Here is a 16,627-nt window from a genome sequence, read left to right as displayed (position 1 = left end):
CTAAGAACAGCTGAATACAGAGATCGACGGATAAAAACACCGTGTTTGTATGACGGTTTTGTCATCATTACATCATTGGTGTGAACGCACCAGTAGCTAATTAAACAGTTGTCCAAACCGGTGACCCATCAGCTCTCCAGTTCGCCAAACCACACACCTGGGCCGTCGACCAACCACACGCCCAGGTAACGCTACCACCGAAACGTCATTAATAGTGTGGCCCTGTATAAAAACACAATGTCAGCACACACAGTACAGACCAAAAGTTTGGACACACCTTCTCATTGAACTCAATGAGAAAGTGTGTCCAAACTTTTGGTCTGTATTGAGTACAGACCAAAAGTTTGGACACACAGTTGTGTCCAAACTTTTGGTCTGTACTGTACGTATTCCTCCAAACCTACCACAGCCAGCAAACAGTGGAACGCGTGGGTCCAACACACACCTGGTCACACACAGAAAATTGACACTCGGCCACCACCTTTCCAGCTTCCCTTTAATGGAAGCTCATGCTGTGGAGGGTGCGACACCTGGTGGTGCCACCTGTTACAAAACAGTTTTGATATTGTTATGCATGTTACTTTTAAGCATGTTACTTTTATGCATGTTACTCCACAACCGGTTTTGGACTTGAACCCCGAGGACTTTCATTTAATTTTTACTAGATTTTTTCCCCGTAATTTTAGTAGAAATAATAATAATAATAAAGTATTACAGTTTTCAACGAATCTGCAGATAGATTCCTTATTATTGGGTGTGATTTGTAGCGAAAGTGCCGAGCCCGTGCTGCAGGCGGTGTTTACTTGTTTCCAGAGATTTCATCATTCTCCTGTGGTTGCAGTTCACCGGTCCATGCTTCTTCTCCGCATCGCTGCATCAGCTCTGCTGAGGACCACCACTGAGATTCCCTCCCTCTGTCCGCTATTCACGGCCCGCTTCGTCCGGTTGTCGCTTCGCCATCCGCCCGGAAGAAGACCTTTTTCAGCGTCGGTCTGTCTGTGTAGTAAGAAGCAGAGGAGCCTCTGGGTGCAGCTCACGGAAGGACAAACCATGGGGGACGGCAACTTTGAGGAGATTCTCGCCCCTTTGAGGCAGGCAGTCAAAGAACAGGTACTGTTGATCTATTTGCTTTTATTCACTATTAGTTAACAGAATGGGCCCCATACGGTTCAGTTTTAACAATAAAACACTTGTATATATACCGCCTGATACAAACTGTCAGTGCACAAGAAGCTAGCTGCTGCTAGCTGACAATCATGTGCTGTCTGCCACGTTGAGCCGCTTCTGCAGCTTCAGAGAGTGGTTAGCTGCAGGGTGGGGTGCAGAAAGGAGGCTGATCTGCTGGTGCCAAAACTCCACATCTATAATCGGCCTTTAGCTTTGTAAAACAGGCCCAAACTGGAGCCCAGTGGCGCCTGTAGTTGTCTCAAGGGTTTGCTCTAATTATTTTCCTCAGGGGGACCTGGTACGCAAAATGAAACAGGAAGGAGCTCCTGATGTGGATGTGACCAAAGCCGTTGCAGAATTGAAAGCAAGGAAGAGGACTTTAGAGGCCAAGGTAAATCACTTGTGATCTTCATTTGATTTTGATCAGAATGCACTCAACAGAATTACCCCATGTTCACAAATTCACCTTCAAGTCTCATGCAATCTGTTGCACTGTATGAATAGTTTTGGGCTTTTGAGTGTGCGTTCAGTAAACCTGGATGATCATCTCCACTTTGCTCAAATATGAAATTATCACCAGTTCACCACAAATGTCAGTCCAGAGACATTTCTTATAGAATCGCCTACGATCCAAACAGTAGTTATTAAACAACCATCTGATTTCTGCAACATGTTGCTTGATCTGGTCTTACACTGATTCTACTTTAGGTTCACATATAAACTGTTTTGATCCATTTTGTTTTACTAAGCAGCTAGCTTGCATCCTAGCATTTGTACGTGTGCAATACTCTGACATGAAAAGGTGGTGTAACATTCACAGGAGCTGTCGCTGCAACCCAAAGATGATATTGTTGACAGAACCAAGATGGAGGACACCCTGAAGAGGCGGTTCTTCTATGATCAGGCCTTTGCCATCTATGGAGGTAATGTGTTACATAGCTACTAGTAGAGTGGGCAGTTGTGAGATTTTTTTATCATTATTATAAGAATTGTAATTTATTGGGATGAAAAATCTTAAATGATGTTTGCATACTTTTCGTTCTTTTCCTTGAGATCTTTCTTTTAACTGATGCTGTTCTTCCTTTCAATACCTTGTGTCCTTCAGTTAGTGTCTGGCTTTTGCTGGTTTTTCAATCTAAGCTAGCCTGCAGAAATTCTTAGTGATGTTTGTATTTTTAAGTGAAGATAAACAAACTAAAAATAGTAGGAAATTTGTCTAGAAATCTGTTACATTTTCTAATTAAATGTTAAAGAATTCAGTGAAATGGTGTTAGCTGGTCAAAAAAGGATTATATTTGTGTTTCTGATTGGTAACCGTTCCTCAGGTGTGAGCGGCCTGTATGACTTTGGCCCTGTTGGCTGTGCCCTAAAGAACAACATCCTGCAGGTGTGGAGGCAGCACTTCATCCAGGAGGAGCAGATCCTGGAGATCGATTGCACCATGCTGACTCCTGAGCCTGTCCTCAAGTAGGTGCAGTGCTGGAAGCCTTATTCATGCAACAGAAATGTTTTCGATTACGTCTGCACATCTATCTGACTTATGTCTCTCAATAAGCTCAATTGAAGTGCAGACATATCATTTTAAATTCGAACATTTCGTCTCTTATCCCTTGATGTAATCTACTGAAAAGGCCAAATCGGTTATTTGACTTTTTTTCTGTGACTAAAGTCAGAAAATGTTATTGTTTTGTACTCAATCACTGCCTCTGCTGAAGGCGCCTTGTGGTTCCTAGAGTCGGCTAAAAGTGCCGAGCTGTAGGTTTTTATTGACGGGCGCATACAAACTTCTGCGATTTTATGCATGGAACCTGCAGCTACAGCAGCGCTCCATAGCCCGGTTGCAGATACATTTGACTTTGGTTTAAATGTCCTCCTTGAAGCTCATTCTTTCTGTGTTTTGCTCCAGGACATCTGGACATGTGGAAAAGTTTGCAGATTACATGGTGAAAGATGTCAAAAATGGCGAATGCTTCAGGGCTGACCACCTTCTGAAAGGTAAAAACACTACTTAAGGTTAAGAGATGAGTTTTTAAAAGTGAACTCTTGACTCATTAGGAATTAAAACTTATAGATTCTTCTTTTAATGGTTTACTGACTGTGCTTAACATTTTTCATCTTGTAAACTGGTCAGTAATAGTTGTCATAACTTTACTGCTTTATTTGTTCACCTGCAGCTCATCTCCAGAAGCTCATGTCTGATAAGAAATGTGCAGCTGAGAAAAAGGCAGAGATGGACAGTGTCATCACTCAGGTCAGTTTCACAAAAAGATATAATTTTCTCGGTGAGCAAATGGTTTCTGACCAGATTATTAATGTTATTAAAACAATTTTTTAGTTGGACAACTACTCCCAACAAGAGCTGACGGACCTTTTTGTGAAATACAACGTCAAGTCTCCCACCACAGGAAATGAGCTCACCGCTCCCATCTCCTTCAATCTGATGTTTCAGACATCCATCGGACCAGGAGGGAATATGCCAGGGTGTGTTAAAGCATTTAAACTGTAGGGACAGTTTGTAATGTTTTTTTGTTCTTTTGTAAAATCTCTGAATATGACATACATTTCCAGCTATCTGAGGCCTGAAACTGCTCAGGGAATCTTCCTCAACTTTAAGCGGCTCCTAGAGTTCAACCAGGGGAAACTTCCCTTTGCCGCTGCTCAGATTGGAAACTCTTTCAGGAATGAAATCTCTCCTCGCTCTGGACTCATTCGGGTTAGGTGAGCAGTCCTCAGAATTCCTCTTTGGGGTTGTATGACGGGGAAAAAATAAAGTCTGGAATTGGATTTAAGCATCTTTGCAGGTCTGGATCATGATGAAAGAAGACAAGAGTAAACAACTTAATTTCCAGGCAATTTTTAATCCACTCTTATTTAAAAGTTGCATTTATCTATCTGTCTTAGGCCTATGTCTGGATCTCTATAAAATTTTAACATGGAAATGTCTAGTAACACTGTTGGTTGTGCATTTGGATGGCGAGAACAAACTGGAATGTACCTGCTACCCTGTCTGTGTAGGGAGTTCACCATGGCTGAGATCGAGCACTTTGTGGATCCAACTGAGAAGGTCCATCCTAAATTCTCCAGTGTGGCAGACCTGGACATCATGTTATACTCATCCAAAGCACAGACAAGTGGCCAGTCAGCCCATATCATGAGGCTGGGAGACGCTGTGGAACAAGTAAATATCTGTGATTCTTACCCAGTTGTAGAAGCGTGATATTACTTGCAATCTAAAATGGAAACTGATTTATTTTTTTATCGTTTTCTTCAGGAAGTGATTAATAACTCTGTCCTGGGATATTTTATTGGGAGGATTTACCTCTACCTTACGAAAGTTGGTGTTGCCAAAGATAAGCTGCGTTTCCGACAGCATATGGACAACGAGATGGCTCACTACGCCTGTGACTGTTGGGATGCTGAAACCAAGACCTCCTACGTAAGCACCAGTACAGTGCAAACTTCAGACTAATGTAGTTTTTCTAGTTCTGCTGCTTAAAATATAATTTTTTGTAGGGTTGGATTGAGATCGTGGGCTGTGCTGACCGGTCTTGTTACGATCTGAAGTGTCATGCAAGAGCCACAAAGGTCCCGCTAGTTGCCGAGAAACCTCTGAAAGAGCCTATATCCTTTAAACTACTAGTTTACATACTACTAGTATTAGTATTTGTCCTGTTAATTGTATTTGCCTTTAACCTCTCTGCACAAAACCGTTAATGTCGTCCAGTTTGAGCCCAACAAAGGAGCAATTGGGAAGGCTTATAAAAAGGATGCTAAGTTAGCAATGGAATATCTGGCGGTGTGTGACGAATGCTTCATTGCAGAGCAGGAACAGCTGCTGAATGATAATGGGTTAGTGAATTTCTTATGTTTATAGGACTGTTGAACATTAGTTTTCACATAGTTTCAATAATTTATTTCTGCTCTACAGAGAGTTCACAATCGAGACTGAAGGGAAGACCTTTAAACTCACAAAGGAAATGGTCGGAGTAAAGAGATTCCAGAAGACCTTGCATGGTGAGATTGTCTTTTGAGGAATAAAAAGAATTATTTACCAGTCATCAAATGTTACAGCTTGCATTTCCCTTCAACTGCAGTGGAGGAAGTTGTTCCCAGTGTCATTGAACCCTCCTTTGGAATCGGTAGAATTATGTACACCATCTTTGAACACACATTCCACATCAGAGAAGGCGATGAGCAGAGAACGGTAGGTTTAGTTAAGTTACCAGAGTGGGTGAATTGTGTAACACTTTAATTTCTCCATTAGTTTTAAATACTGCTGTCAAACTACAACAATCTAGTTCAGGGGTGCCCAAAGTCTGTCCTCGAGGGCCGGCATCCTTCATGTTTTAGTTCTCTTCCTGGTATAACGCACCTGGATCCAATAATGGCTCGTTAGAAGGCCTAAGAAGAACATTGACAAACTGAAAAGGTTGTTACTACCACCAGGGAGAGAACTAAAGCATGCAGGATGCCGGTCCTCGAGGACCGACTTTGGACACCCCTGATGTAGTTGATAAGCTTTTATTATTCTTATTTTATGCATTTCACTATGGCTTCCAGTGGAGTTTGTGGAATGGTTTGCTAAAACAACATTTAAGTGAGTTTTTGGACTCTTGAAGCAGTTAAATACATTCTTCAACCATGGATTTTTCAATGGCTAATATTGCATTTATTTTTTTTAAACCTATATTTACTATATATTTAAATGTGTTCTTTAAAGTCAGAGCCTTTTCTGTTTGTGTTTATCATACGTTTCTTTTTTACAGTACTTTAGCTTCCCTGCGACTGTAGCTCCATTCAAATGTTCTGTCTTACCTCTGAGCCAAAACCAAGAGTTCATGCCTTTCGTGAAGGAGCTATGTAAGTTCCTTCCTACTATTTTAATTTTCACCCTTAAAGAACTGACGTATTTCAGCATATTTACCCACTGTTCCTATGTTCTTCCACATTAGCCGAGGCCATGACCAAAAATGGCGTGTCACACAAGGTGGACGACTCCTCCGGATCCATCGGGAGGCGCTACGCTAGGACAGACGAGATCGGCGTGGCATTCGGCATCACCATTGACTTTGACACAGTGAACAAGACGCCTCACACGGCCACACTGAGGGACCGTGATTCAATGAGGCAGATCAGGGCTGAGGTACAGCAACCGCTCCCGTTTTTTTGTTTTTTTTTTCTGTCAACTTCAGCTTCAATTGGTTCATAATACATTTGGTGTAAAGCTATAGCACCATTGGATAAGCAGTTAGGGGTGGTTAGTTACCATGTTAGGTCATGTGGGTTTATATAGTTTTTCCCCCCATTACGAAGTAGTTCATTTGAAAACTGCTTTTTTTGTAATTGCTCAAATTATCTTTATCATCTATATGATCTACACACTTCCTAAAAATCATTATAGCTTTATCTATTAATGCCTTTCTCCCCCATTCCTCTTCAGGTTAACAAGTTGCCGGTTATTGTTCGCGATTTGGCCAACGGCACCCTGACCTGGGCAGAAGTGGAAAGCGAGTATCCCATCTTTGAAGGACAGGAGACGAGTAAAAAGGAGACAATTGAGGAGTAGAGCTCGCATTTCCTTTCCAAGCAGCCCCATAAATATTTCGGACTCGATGCAAACGCACCACCAAGAAGAATCCTGCAGTTATGTTGTGATGAACCACACAGGTGGACCAATCCCACTTCAATCACTAAAATGTGTTTATCTAAGAGTTGAGGCAACACCTACACAGGACGTCGTCAGTGAACAACTTTGCATCTGTATTTGACTGTATGTTCTTTAAAAAGGGAAAAAAATGTAATCAGGGTATCAGTGGAAGACTTTCACTGCTCATTTTTCAGCCAGAATGGATCGATATTTAGCAAGTTGAATTAAAAGCAGCCAGCACTTCCTGGACACCTGTGGTTTAAGGGTTTTCTGTAAAGTTGTTTAAAAGTTAGGAGTCATAAGTTTTAATGTTAGTTCTGCAATGAACTTTTTTCCACCCACAATAGAACTGTAAATATAAAGTGAATTGAAACCAAGAAGGTCCCAGATTAATAAGAGCCTTTTATAAAATCAGTAATATCAGATATTTACATATTATCTATAAGTATCTACATTGAAAATAAGATTTGACTTTGGTAAAATTTTTAAATACTGGTACATCTAAAAATAAAATATAGGAAAGTCATGGTGTCACACCCTAATCAGTTTAACTCCTGAGCCTAAACTGTCTCCAGGTCTGGGTCAGCAGGATACAGAACTAAATACACCGAATACAAATCTACACAATGCTTTAATGTACATGTCTGTGTGCTGATGGGTCACAGAACATCCTAATAAGATATGTTAAAGTTTATGGGGAAAAAAGAAAAAATGAATACTTTTGCAGTACTTAAAACCACCAAACGTCACTAGTCGGCACTGCCTGCTGGATAACAGGCTCACAGTTTCTTTCAGAATCTGAGACGTGCATATCGAGACTGAAACTCAAAATTGCAACAGGATTAAACCTTCCTAGAGCAGATTTGGCAGTGAGGGAAATGGAAAACATGTATTTTCATTTAATGCAATAACTATAGACAGTTTTGACAGTGTGCACTGTTTCAGTTATGCTCCAGATGATTTTGGTGACCTTCTACATAAGTTTCTCAAATTGCATACATACAAGAAATGGAGAAATGCTGAATATCTGTTGCTCAGCTGACAAACCGTCTTGTATTATCACATGGCCTGCAGTCTATTACACTGATTTAGAAGTCTTGTCCCGCCCCTGCTGTCAATGGTCAAAGTATAAATACATCATGTCACCTTTAACCAGTGGCAGCTCCCTCTCAGGGAGCCAGAGGGACCCACTGTCCACCCTGCGCTCTGTGGATGACCACCACACAAAGTTGACATTTCTTTCATTTTCTTTCTCTTCACGTTTTATCTCGAGTTTTCATCCATCTGTCCAAACTTAAACTCTGGTGGGAAACCTCTTGGGACTGCTGTGTTCAAGGTCAGTATCACAACAGGTGCTGAGGACAAACTGAACTGTGTGACCGTGTGGCATTTGAACAGCAGGCTGTCTTAACAGGACAATGTGGGGACTGAACTGGGGAGAGGGTTAACTTTACATTTATGTTTTGTGACACTGAAAATCAAAACTGAAAGTCCAGGTTAATACAAAGCGTTGTGAGTTTAGTGTGTCATTTTGTCCAGCATATATTGCTGCTGGAGTGCATGAATTAACTGTAGAGTTGTCTGGCTAAAAATAGCAGACAGCTGCACTTTGTTGACACATTACACTCTCCCTATTGTATTCAGTCCATGTTATCCTCGTGCTACTTTTAGAAAAAAAATATTAATACATTTCCTGCAACTCTATAGCACATAACAAAATCCCTGCAGTTAATTTATTTGAGTAATTTCAAAGCCAAAAGCTTACATTGTTGATTTATTACATATTTATGCTAATGTTGGCTTGCAGCTAACTAAATCCAAAACTTACTCTATAGAAATTACTCTGTTAAAGTAACTTCTATCAAATTACTTTATTGGAAGCCTTCAGCTCGCCTGGATTTTTGGGTCTGACTTCCCCCATCTTCCTAGATTCTTTGTCAGAGCAATTGCCAATTTCTGCTGGACAATGACACCAACATCTTCATAAAGTTTGTCACAAAGAGGAAGCATGAACATTTTCTGACTTTTGTCTTGAGAAAACACATTTAAACAGGGATCTTCAAACCGAGGCCTCCATTTCTGGTCTCCTGCCACCTTTAGATGTGGCCCTGCTTCAAAACACCTGAGTTAAATAATGAGGTCGTCAGAACACTGCATACTGAGGAGGTGATTCAGTCATTTGATTAGGGTGTGTTGAACCTTTACTCCCACATTAAACACAAATATTAGTCTGTTGAGACAAACAGTTTTGCTTACAGAGTAAATTAAAAGCAGAATAAAACCAGTTTTTCCATTTGAACCTGCAGAAAGCCCTTCCACTCTTGCATGCTGGTCGGTTGTTACCGTGTGGAAAAACTTGAAAATCATGCAACTGGAATTCAACCCTGATTATCACACCTTGCATTTCCCTGTTGATTTACCCAAAAATGTCTGCAGTGAAATAGACAGATTGAAGCACTGCAAAGTCGGGTGTGTGGTTATTCCACGATCAATCAGGGAATATACAGTGTTTTTCGAGCTTTTTGACCTACTTCATTCTGTCAGACTGGTTCCTTTCAGGTTATTATGATTTTAAAGGTCTGGCAATAATTCGACCCGGGTGTGGTTAGTGAAGTCTAACAAAAAACACTGTGAAGTCATGATTAAATGGGAGTGCGATTATTTTTCCACATGGGGCCATTTTGATTTGGATAGCCTTTCCCTTCTTTAATGCATAAAATTAGCATTAGAAAACTGCTTTTTAAAATTTTCTCAGGTAATCTTTCTCTACTATAGAAATTTGTTGACTGATCTGAAACATTTAGTTCAGGCATACAAGCTTGAAAGCAGAAGAAATTGTTAAAAGCTCTGCAGTGATTGGCAGTCATGTCCTTTATTTTTCAGTTTTGGCAACTGGGGGAAACCCCGCGGTTCTGCGTATATCATTAATTGAGATAATGTTTAGCTAAACATGTAACACACTGCATTGATTGTGACTTGTTCTCATTAGCCTCCAAAACTCATTGTCATCATGGGGATCAAAGCTGCACTTCCTAAGTATGAGATCTACTTCTACAACACCGTGCTGTGTCTGGCCATGTTCTGGGCAGCCAGCTGGATCTCTGAAGTGTCAAGCTGTAAGTACGCTGATGAGCTCTTATAACCGAACAAAAGACAGCATAGAATGAGAAGGATATCCTATGCTGACACACACAGTGGTTACAAGCGTCAAAATTGTGCATATGGTCATTTAATTTCACAAAAATGTAAAAACTCACCAGTATATTATTGGTGTTTACTGGCACATATTTATTTAATATTTAATTGGCACATCTTATTAATTACTATAAACTTTAAATGAAACTGGTGCTAGGTTTTATTTGCAAAGACATCAAGGACTACAAAAATCTGAAAAGTGACACTTGTACCTTTTTGAAAATGCACTGAAAGGTTACATCCTGGTATTATTTCCCACACAGCGGAATGTTATTTGCCATTCTTGCTCTTCTACAACTGGAAGCACATACACACCAATCAGTGCTAATTTTAGATTATTTTAGTATTTAATTCTCGCATATTATGAAATCAAATCTTACTATTTGCTAAGCAAATGACATAAACTGCTGCTGACGTAATATAAACTAGCTGGACTAGCTGGACTATTTATTTACTTTTTTTTATCAGCTTTGTTTTTGTTTTCCCTTTTAAAGGCAAAGGGAAAAAATTAGGCCAAATGCCCAACACTGTTTAAAACATAGTAAAGATAATATGGTAGGAAATCTATAATAAAGAACTTAAGAAATTGAGTAGTTTTAAATATAATCTCATGATGCATATAACATATGTTGCATTTTGAAATTAGATAGAATGAGCACACAATATAAAAAGATGAAAATTATAAATTTTTTGGAAAAAAAAAGAATTTGGGATTTTGAATACAATATTTTTTTTTTTATCCAAAAAACGATACAAAAATAAGTCAATTTTAAATATGGGGGAGTAACTTTACATATAAACAAAACAGAATCTGCAGTATGCGCGTATGTTAGTTTTTCAGTGTGACGCTAAAGAGTCAGAGCTATGCTGAGCATGCTCAGTAGATCGGGTGTCACTATTAATACCACAGAGGACAAAAAGAAAACTGTTCTGTGTTGAACCCTTTGTTTAAGTCTAATAAGAGCACATATAGATTCAAAACAACTGGAACATACTGTATATTTGTCATGATAAACCCAAGTTCTGTGACATTAAATTATAAATTTGCAATTATTCATTATTTTTGTCATTACTAACATATTTTATTCTCACTTCCATCCTGTTGTCATGCTTCTCAGCCAATGTAAACAGAAAGACATTTAAAGCCAGTGTGAAACCAGGATACTTTGGGAGAAAAATGGTAAGTGATGATGTGATATTTAACACCATTGGAATAGTATTAATTATTTGCGTTGCTATCCACAGGACACTGCAGATTTTGAGTGGATGATGTGGTTTTCCACCTTCAGAGAGCACATCCTGTTTGCCCTCTCTGGTCACGTGCTCTTTGCAAAGATCTGCTCCATGCTGGCTCCTCAGGTTGCTTAAACTTTACCATAAATCATACTTTATTTTTTAGATCATTCTTAATCTGTTAGCATCTGCAGATCACAACTGCATGAATGCTAAGAGGATAAGAAAACTGATTGATGCCTTGATGTGACGTTAATTAGTTAATCTCAACCTGTATTTGGTGAGTTTTAAATAAGAAAAAGAAGCAGAAAGTAGACTTAAAATTTACTCCTTTTCAATGCAAATTAGCCTTTCTGTGTAATGTGTCTCTTACAGTTCAGGTCCTTGGTTTACATGGTGTATGGTCTCCTGGCGGTATGGACCAGCATGGGTTGGACCTATGTCTCCCTCATGCTGTCCCACTGCATCCTGCTCTACAGCATCTCCTTAGTGAAAATCCGCTGGCTCTGCTTCGTCGCTGGTCTCTGCACCCTCGCCACATTCAAGTGCGAACCTTTCGTGTCCTGGCAGGTGAAGCAGGTGGCAAACTTTGAGTCCCTCATTTGATTATCGGTGTGCAGAATCACTGTAAGTTTTCCACACAGGCAGGTTTTGTGGAAGGAGACTTTGAGCTGCGGCATGTCCTCTTCTATGGAGGCTGTGGGTTCACGATCATGCGCTGCTTGAGTTTTGCTTTGGAAAACTGTGAACGGAAAGATGGGAACTACAGCATCCTGGAGCTGCTCAAGTACAACTTTTACCTCCCTTTCTTCTACTTTGGACCCATCATGACATTTGATAAATTTTATGTGCAAGTGAGTTTCTTTTAATTGACCATTGATCATTCAACTGTTTAAGGATTTCAGGATTTCCTATTTCATGCACTAGATGGCACCGGTTTCTTTTCTTGTTTGTGTCCAGGTTGCATATTAATATTTTTGTTTATAGTGAATATTATCTATCGTATTTTCAGACTTTTACAGTGCCCTGCAAAGAGTATTGCAAAGTGGAAAAATGGCCTCATGACTTCCTTATGTTTTAAAATAAAAATCAGAAAGTGCGACATGCAATAGTATTCATCCCCTTTTTCACTTACACAACTAATATCCACTGCATCCAACTAACTTCATGAGTCAGAATCATCTATCTCAGTGGTCCCACACCCTGGTACTCAGAGCCCACTGTCCTACATGTTTTCGATGTCCCCCTGCTCCAGCAAAGCTGACTTACATGATTGCATTACCTCCTTTGCATGCCTGCAACTGCTGCCGAAATCTGTTAATCGCCTATTTATTTAAGCTGGATGTGCAGCAACAGGAAAGCACTTAAAACATGCAGGACAGTGGTGTCTGAGGACTAGGGTTCGGGACATCTGATCTACAGTATTGTACAAGATTAGTTGTGTCATGTCTTTGCTGCCCTCTGCAGGCCAATAAGTCTGACCTTACCAGAAAAGAAAGGGAAATGTGGAACATCAGCCTGCAGGGTTTGATCCATTTGGGAGTCATTATCGTAGTGGATGTCCTCTTCCACTTCATGTACATCCTCACCATCCCCACTGACATAAAGCTCCTGAAACACCTCTCTGACTGGGCTTTGGGTATGTGCCACAGTATTTGTGTGATTGTTAAAGTTTTATCTACTATCATGGAGAGGAGACATTTTTCTGCACGCCCAAAAATGCAACAAAACTAATATACCTGCACGTTTCCAGTGGGTCTGGCTTACGTCAACCTCGTCTACGATTGGATAAAGGCAGCTGTCATGTTCGGAGTCATCAACACAGTATCCACACTGGATCACCTGGACCCACCAAAACCACCAAAGTGCATCACTATGCTCTATGTGTTCTCTGAAACGTAAGTTCTGCATACAAAGCTCGCCTCCTTTTGGTTAAAACTGAAAACTGCATGGCATAAAACATTTATTTTCTTTTTTGTAGGCATTTTGACAGAGGAATTAATGACTGGTTGTGCAAGTAAGATTTATTGAATATTCATTATATTAGTCCAGCTGGGTGCAGGAGGTTGTGATGGTTTTTGTGTCTTCAGGTATGTTTATAATTACCTTGGTGGAAAGCATGAGAATGTGGTGGAGGAGCTGGTGGCTACGCTTTGCACCTATGGCGTCACCATCCTCTGGTTGGGCCCCTGCGAGGTCGTCCTGTTCTGGGCTTTCTTCAACTGTTTTGGTCTCAACTTTGAGCTGTGGACCGCTAAGGCCTTCTCCATGGAACCATTTGCATCCTTTGAGGTGTGTTGTTGCAGTTTTATTCTATATTTTTGCTTGTTTGATTTTAGATATGAACTTGTTGATGTCTTTTTTCTTTTTTTTTTTTGACAGGCTGCTATGTCAGAAGCAATGTCCCGCCGCATAAGAGCAATCTTCAACACGTTCAACTTTTGGTGCATTGTGCTGTACAACCTTATGGCTCTGAACAGTTTGGATTTTGTCAAGTTGGTCACCAAGCGACTGCTTCTGAAAGGTAATTTGAGTTTTACTTGGAGATGTACCGATCAGGCCCGATTTCAAATTTCCAGTTTTTGTAAAGCTTCAAACTGTCAATAAGATTAGCATATACCAATTTCTCTATAAAAGCTATAATTGATAGCATCCTAATATAGTTTTCCTACATTTTTTATTCTTTAGTGCTTTAGAAATAAGACAAAAATGATTATGGTTAGGGAATTTTAAACTTTTATTTACACCATATTTGATTAATTAGCTTCACTAAATGTAAAATGACAACCTTTATTCCCAAAGAATATACATCTTTGGGGAAAAAACAAAATATGGCTGCCCATTTTACAAATCTGGCATGATCTATGACAACCAGAGCCTGTAATTTTGTTGTCATCCTATCTGTGGAAATTAACTCCAGGTCAGTTTGCAATTTTGATGGCGCATCTGCAAGCTGAGTAAAAATATTTCCTAAGGCATCTTGCTTTTGTTCATAACAGCAGAAATATATATTTTCAAAATTACAACAAAAGTATTAAGCATCAAAGGAGCAAAATAACCAATACCTTTTAAAGTCTTGCTCTCTGCTGCTAGCATAAATATGTGTCTCCACAGAGTCATAGAGTTGTCTATTTCCAGCATTCATTAGGTAAAAGATGAGTTGAGTCCACTTACATATTTTCTGTTTCCTCTGTCTTAATTTTTTAAATATCCCACTAATCCTAAAATATGTCTCTCTATGAGTCTTCTTCCAGCAGTTATAACTTCCACACAGAAGCGTACTATTGGTATACCTGGTACGGTACATTCACAAATTTGGTAAAATGTTTGATTTTTGAGTCAGAAATTCTTGTCAAAGGCTGATTTGACAGTGGTTGTTCACAAATAGGTAAAAAGGCCTAAAATCACAAAATGGCAAAGGATCAAATTGACCGGCACTTTCTGACATCTTGCTCTTTGGTAGCAGTCTGAATAAACGGCTAATAAGCCTCCAAAGAATAAAAATTTTCCTTTAAAAAAACTTCCTAAATCTGTTTCCTCTGACTTTACTTTCAAACACTTAACTGCAAAACTTTGAGTTCAGCAGTAACAACATCCATAATCAGTGCAATCTGATATTTCTTAGCTATGTGTTACCTGTTAGATTTTCTGATAGTCACTTCCTGATTAGAGGTGATTTAAGGACTTTCAGGCCAATTTCACTAACCAGCTCATTTCTTGGTCCATCTCTTCTTTTAGCAACATAAAGATTGTTGTGATTTTTTTGGTATGGTTTTGAATTTATAACTTCTCCTTTCTCCAGGCTTCCCTATAACTACCGTCATTGTCATGTTTGTGACCTACTGTCTAATTCAAGTGATCAAGGAGCGAGAGAGAAGACAGGCCCTCATCGATGACCCTGATCCACTTCCTCCTGCCCCCCCTCTTAATGCTGCCACCCCCACCTGTCCTCCCACTGCTGCTCCACAGGCAGTGGCTGATTCCAGCAAAGAAAAAGCAGAGTAGAAATTTGGCATTCACCAAAAGGTTCAGAGACTAACAGACCATCTAGTCGAGAATATTGGAAGCTTCATTATGTCCTAATTAGCTTTTGTAAAATGAATCTTTAATGATTCTAGGAAGTCACAGGCTGTAAATAAGATTGAGTATTTATATGGAAGGGGTTATTAATAGTTAGTGGAAAACATTAGGTCATATTTATTGTAAGATATTGTACAGTCCTGGAGTTATAAAAATTTACTGACGAACAAAGCACTGACTTCCCTGACACTCATAATTACTACTTTACTGTATGAAAAAAGTGATATGTGACTGTATGTCTACATGAAAAGATTTTTCTTGTAATGAGTACCAGTTAATAAAACTCTTTTTAATCCCACATGACTCTTATACGTAAGCACTTGATGGAAACGCTTCAACAAACCAGTGACATCCGATGCTTTTACTGGCCTTTAAAAAGTTTTCTTTAATAACAAAAAATGATTTTTTTGCAAGAGGTTGTGTTTTTCAACATATGCTGCTGACATCACCATCTTTTACTAAAATTCACTATAGACTGAACTGATTTTGCACAAACGACCCTCACTTCTACTCAGGAAATCACATTGACTTTGCAATACATTGTCAGTAAGGAAACCAGCCAGAGCCAGAGCAATAATCAGAGAAGTGGCCGAAAGCTTCTGGGGGAGCAACAGATATCCACAGATATTTTCAACATGTATTTGTGCACTTCATGAAACTGAGTTATAAGGTGAAGCAGCAAAAATGACATTGACATTAAAAGTACAGACTACAAAAACCTTCTGTAGTCGCCATTTAGCCAGAAGACATGTAGAGGATCCAGCAAAAATGTGTAAGAAGGTGCTCGGGTGAGATGAGACCAAAATCAAATGTTTTGGTCTTTATGCAAAACACAAACGTGCTGGAAGCTTTAAGAGAGTTGAGACTGGGGCAAAGGTTCAGCAGAATAGTACGTTTCATATAAATGTGAAATGGTAAGTAGCATGTATTTGCAAAGTACGTTATAAAGTCTAGAGGACTCCAAAGCACCCACCATAGTGACAGCTTCTGCATTGCAGCCACAGCTGCCCTGTAGCAGTCTGGCAGAGGTAAAGCGTTCTGTGACCACTACCAGCAGGTAAAGCGAGTGAAGTGTCTTGTCCAACGACACAGAGACGGACAAAGCTCAAACCAGCAACACCCGGTTATGGGACGAACTGCTATACCGCCATCAACACCCATAGAAACGGCTAAATGAAACACACACATAGGTAAAGACTGTTAAAGATTGAGACTGGGACAGGGGTTCTGGGCTTCTATAGAACATAAACCAAAACTGGACTAGCAGTATAAAAAAATAGCATTTGATTTGAAAAAGATCCTACA

At 39.7% G+C, this 16,627-nt stretch overlaps 2 protein-coding genes and 1 non-coding gene across 3 annotated transcripts; all 3 read left to right on the top strand.

Annotated features, from left to right (window-relative positions):
• The first annotated feature begins 806 nt into the window (after positions 1–806).
• gars1 (glycyl-tRNA synthetase 1) lies at positions 807–7,065 on the top strand. Its single transcript, XM_032551527.1, has 17 exons — positions 807–1,110; positions 1,457–1,558; positions 1,988–2,090; positions 2,493–2,634; positions 3,074–3,162; positions 3,342–3,418; positions 3,503–3,648; positions 3,736–3,885; positions 4,183–4,345; positions 4,439–4,603; positions 4,681–4,788; positions 4,871–5,016; positions 5,096–5,181; positions 5,262–5,371; positions 5,934–6,027; positions 6,120–6,310; positions 6,608–7,065. The coding sequence occupies exons 1-17, from the start codon at positions 853–855 to the stop codon at positions 6,731–6,733; spliced, it is 2,256 nt and encodes a 751-aa protein (XP_032407418.1). The 5' UTR covers positions 807–852; the 3' UTR covers positions 6,734–7,065.
• On the top strand, positions 2,885–3,019 carry LOC116712395 (small nucleolar RNA SNORA84). Its single transcript, XR_004337536.1, has one exon. It is a non-coding gene; the product is annotated as a small nucleolar RNA SNORA84 (small nucleolar RNA).
• An 885-nt stretch (positions 7,066–7,950) lies between the features above and the next one.
• Positions 7,951–15,620, top strand: hhatlb (hedgehog acyltransferase like, b). Its single transcript, XM_032551531.1, has 12 exons — positions 7,951–8,150; positions 9,804–9,930; positions 11,128–11,189; positions 11,255–11,368; positions 11,618–11,812; positions 11,887–12,096; positions 12,710–12,881; positions 12,996–13,140; positions 13,224–13,259; positions 13,333–13,534; positions 13,625–13,766; positions 15,045–15,620. The coding sequence occupies exons 2-12, from the start codon at positions 9,825–9,827 to the stop codon at positions 15,245–15,247; spliced, it is 1,587 nt and encodes a 528-aa protein (XP_032407422.1). The 5' UTR covers positions 7,951–8,150; positions 9,804–9,824; the 3' UTR covers positions 15,248–15,620.
• Positions 15,621–16,627: the final 1,007 nt, after the last annotated feature.

Source organism: Xiphophorus hellerii, chromosome 21, assembly GCF_003331165.1.
Source record: "Xiphophorus hellerii strain 12219 chromosome 21, Xiphophorus_hellerii-4.1, whole genome shotgun sequence".
Classification (NCBI taxonomy): domain Eukaryota; kingdom Metazoa; phylum Chordata; class Actinopteri; order Cyprinodontiformes; family Poeciliidae; genus Xiphophorus; species Xiphophorus hellerii.
This window is presented reverse-complemented; position numbering and strand designations above follow the sequence as displayed.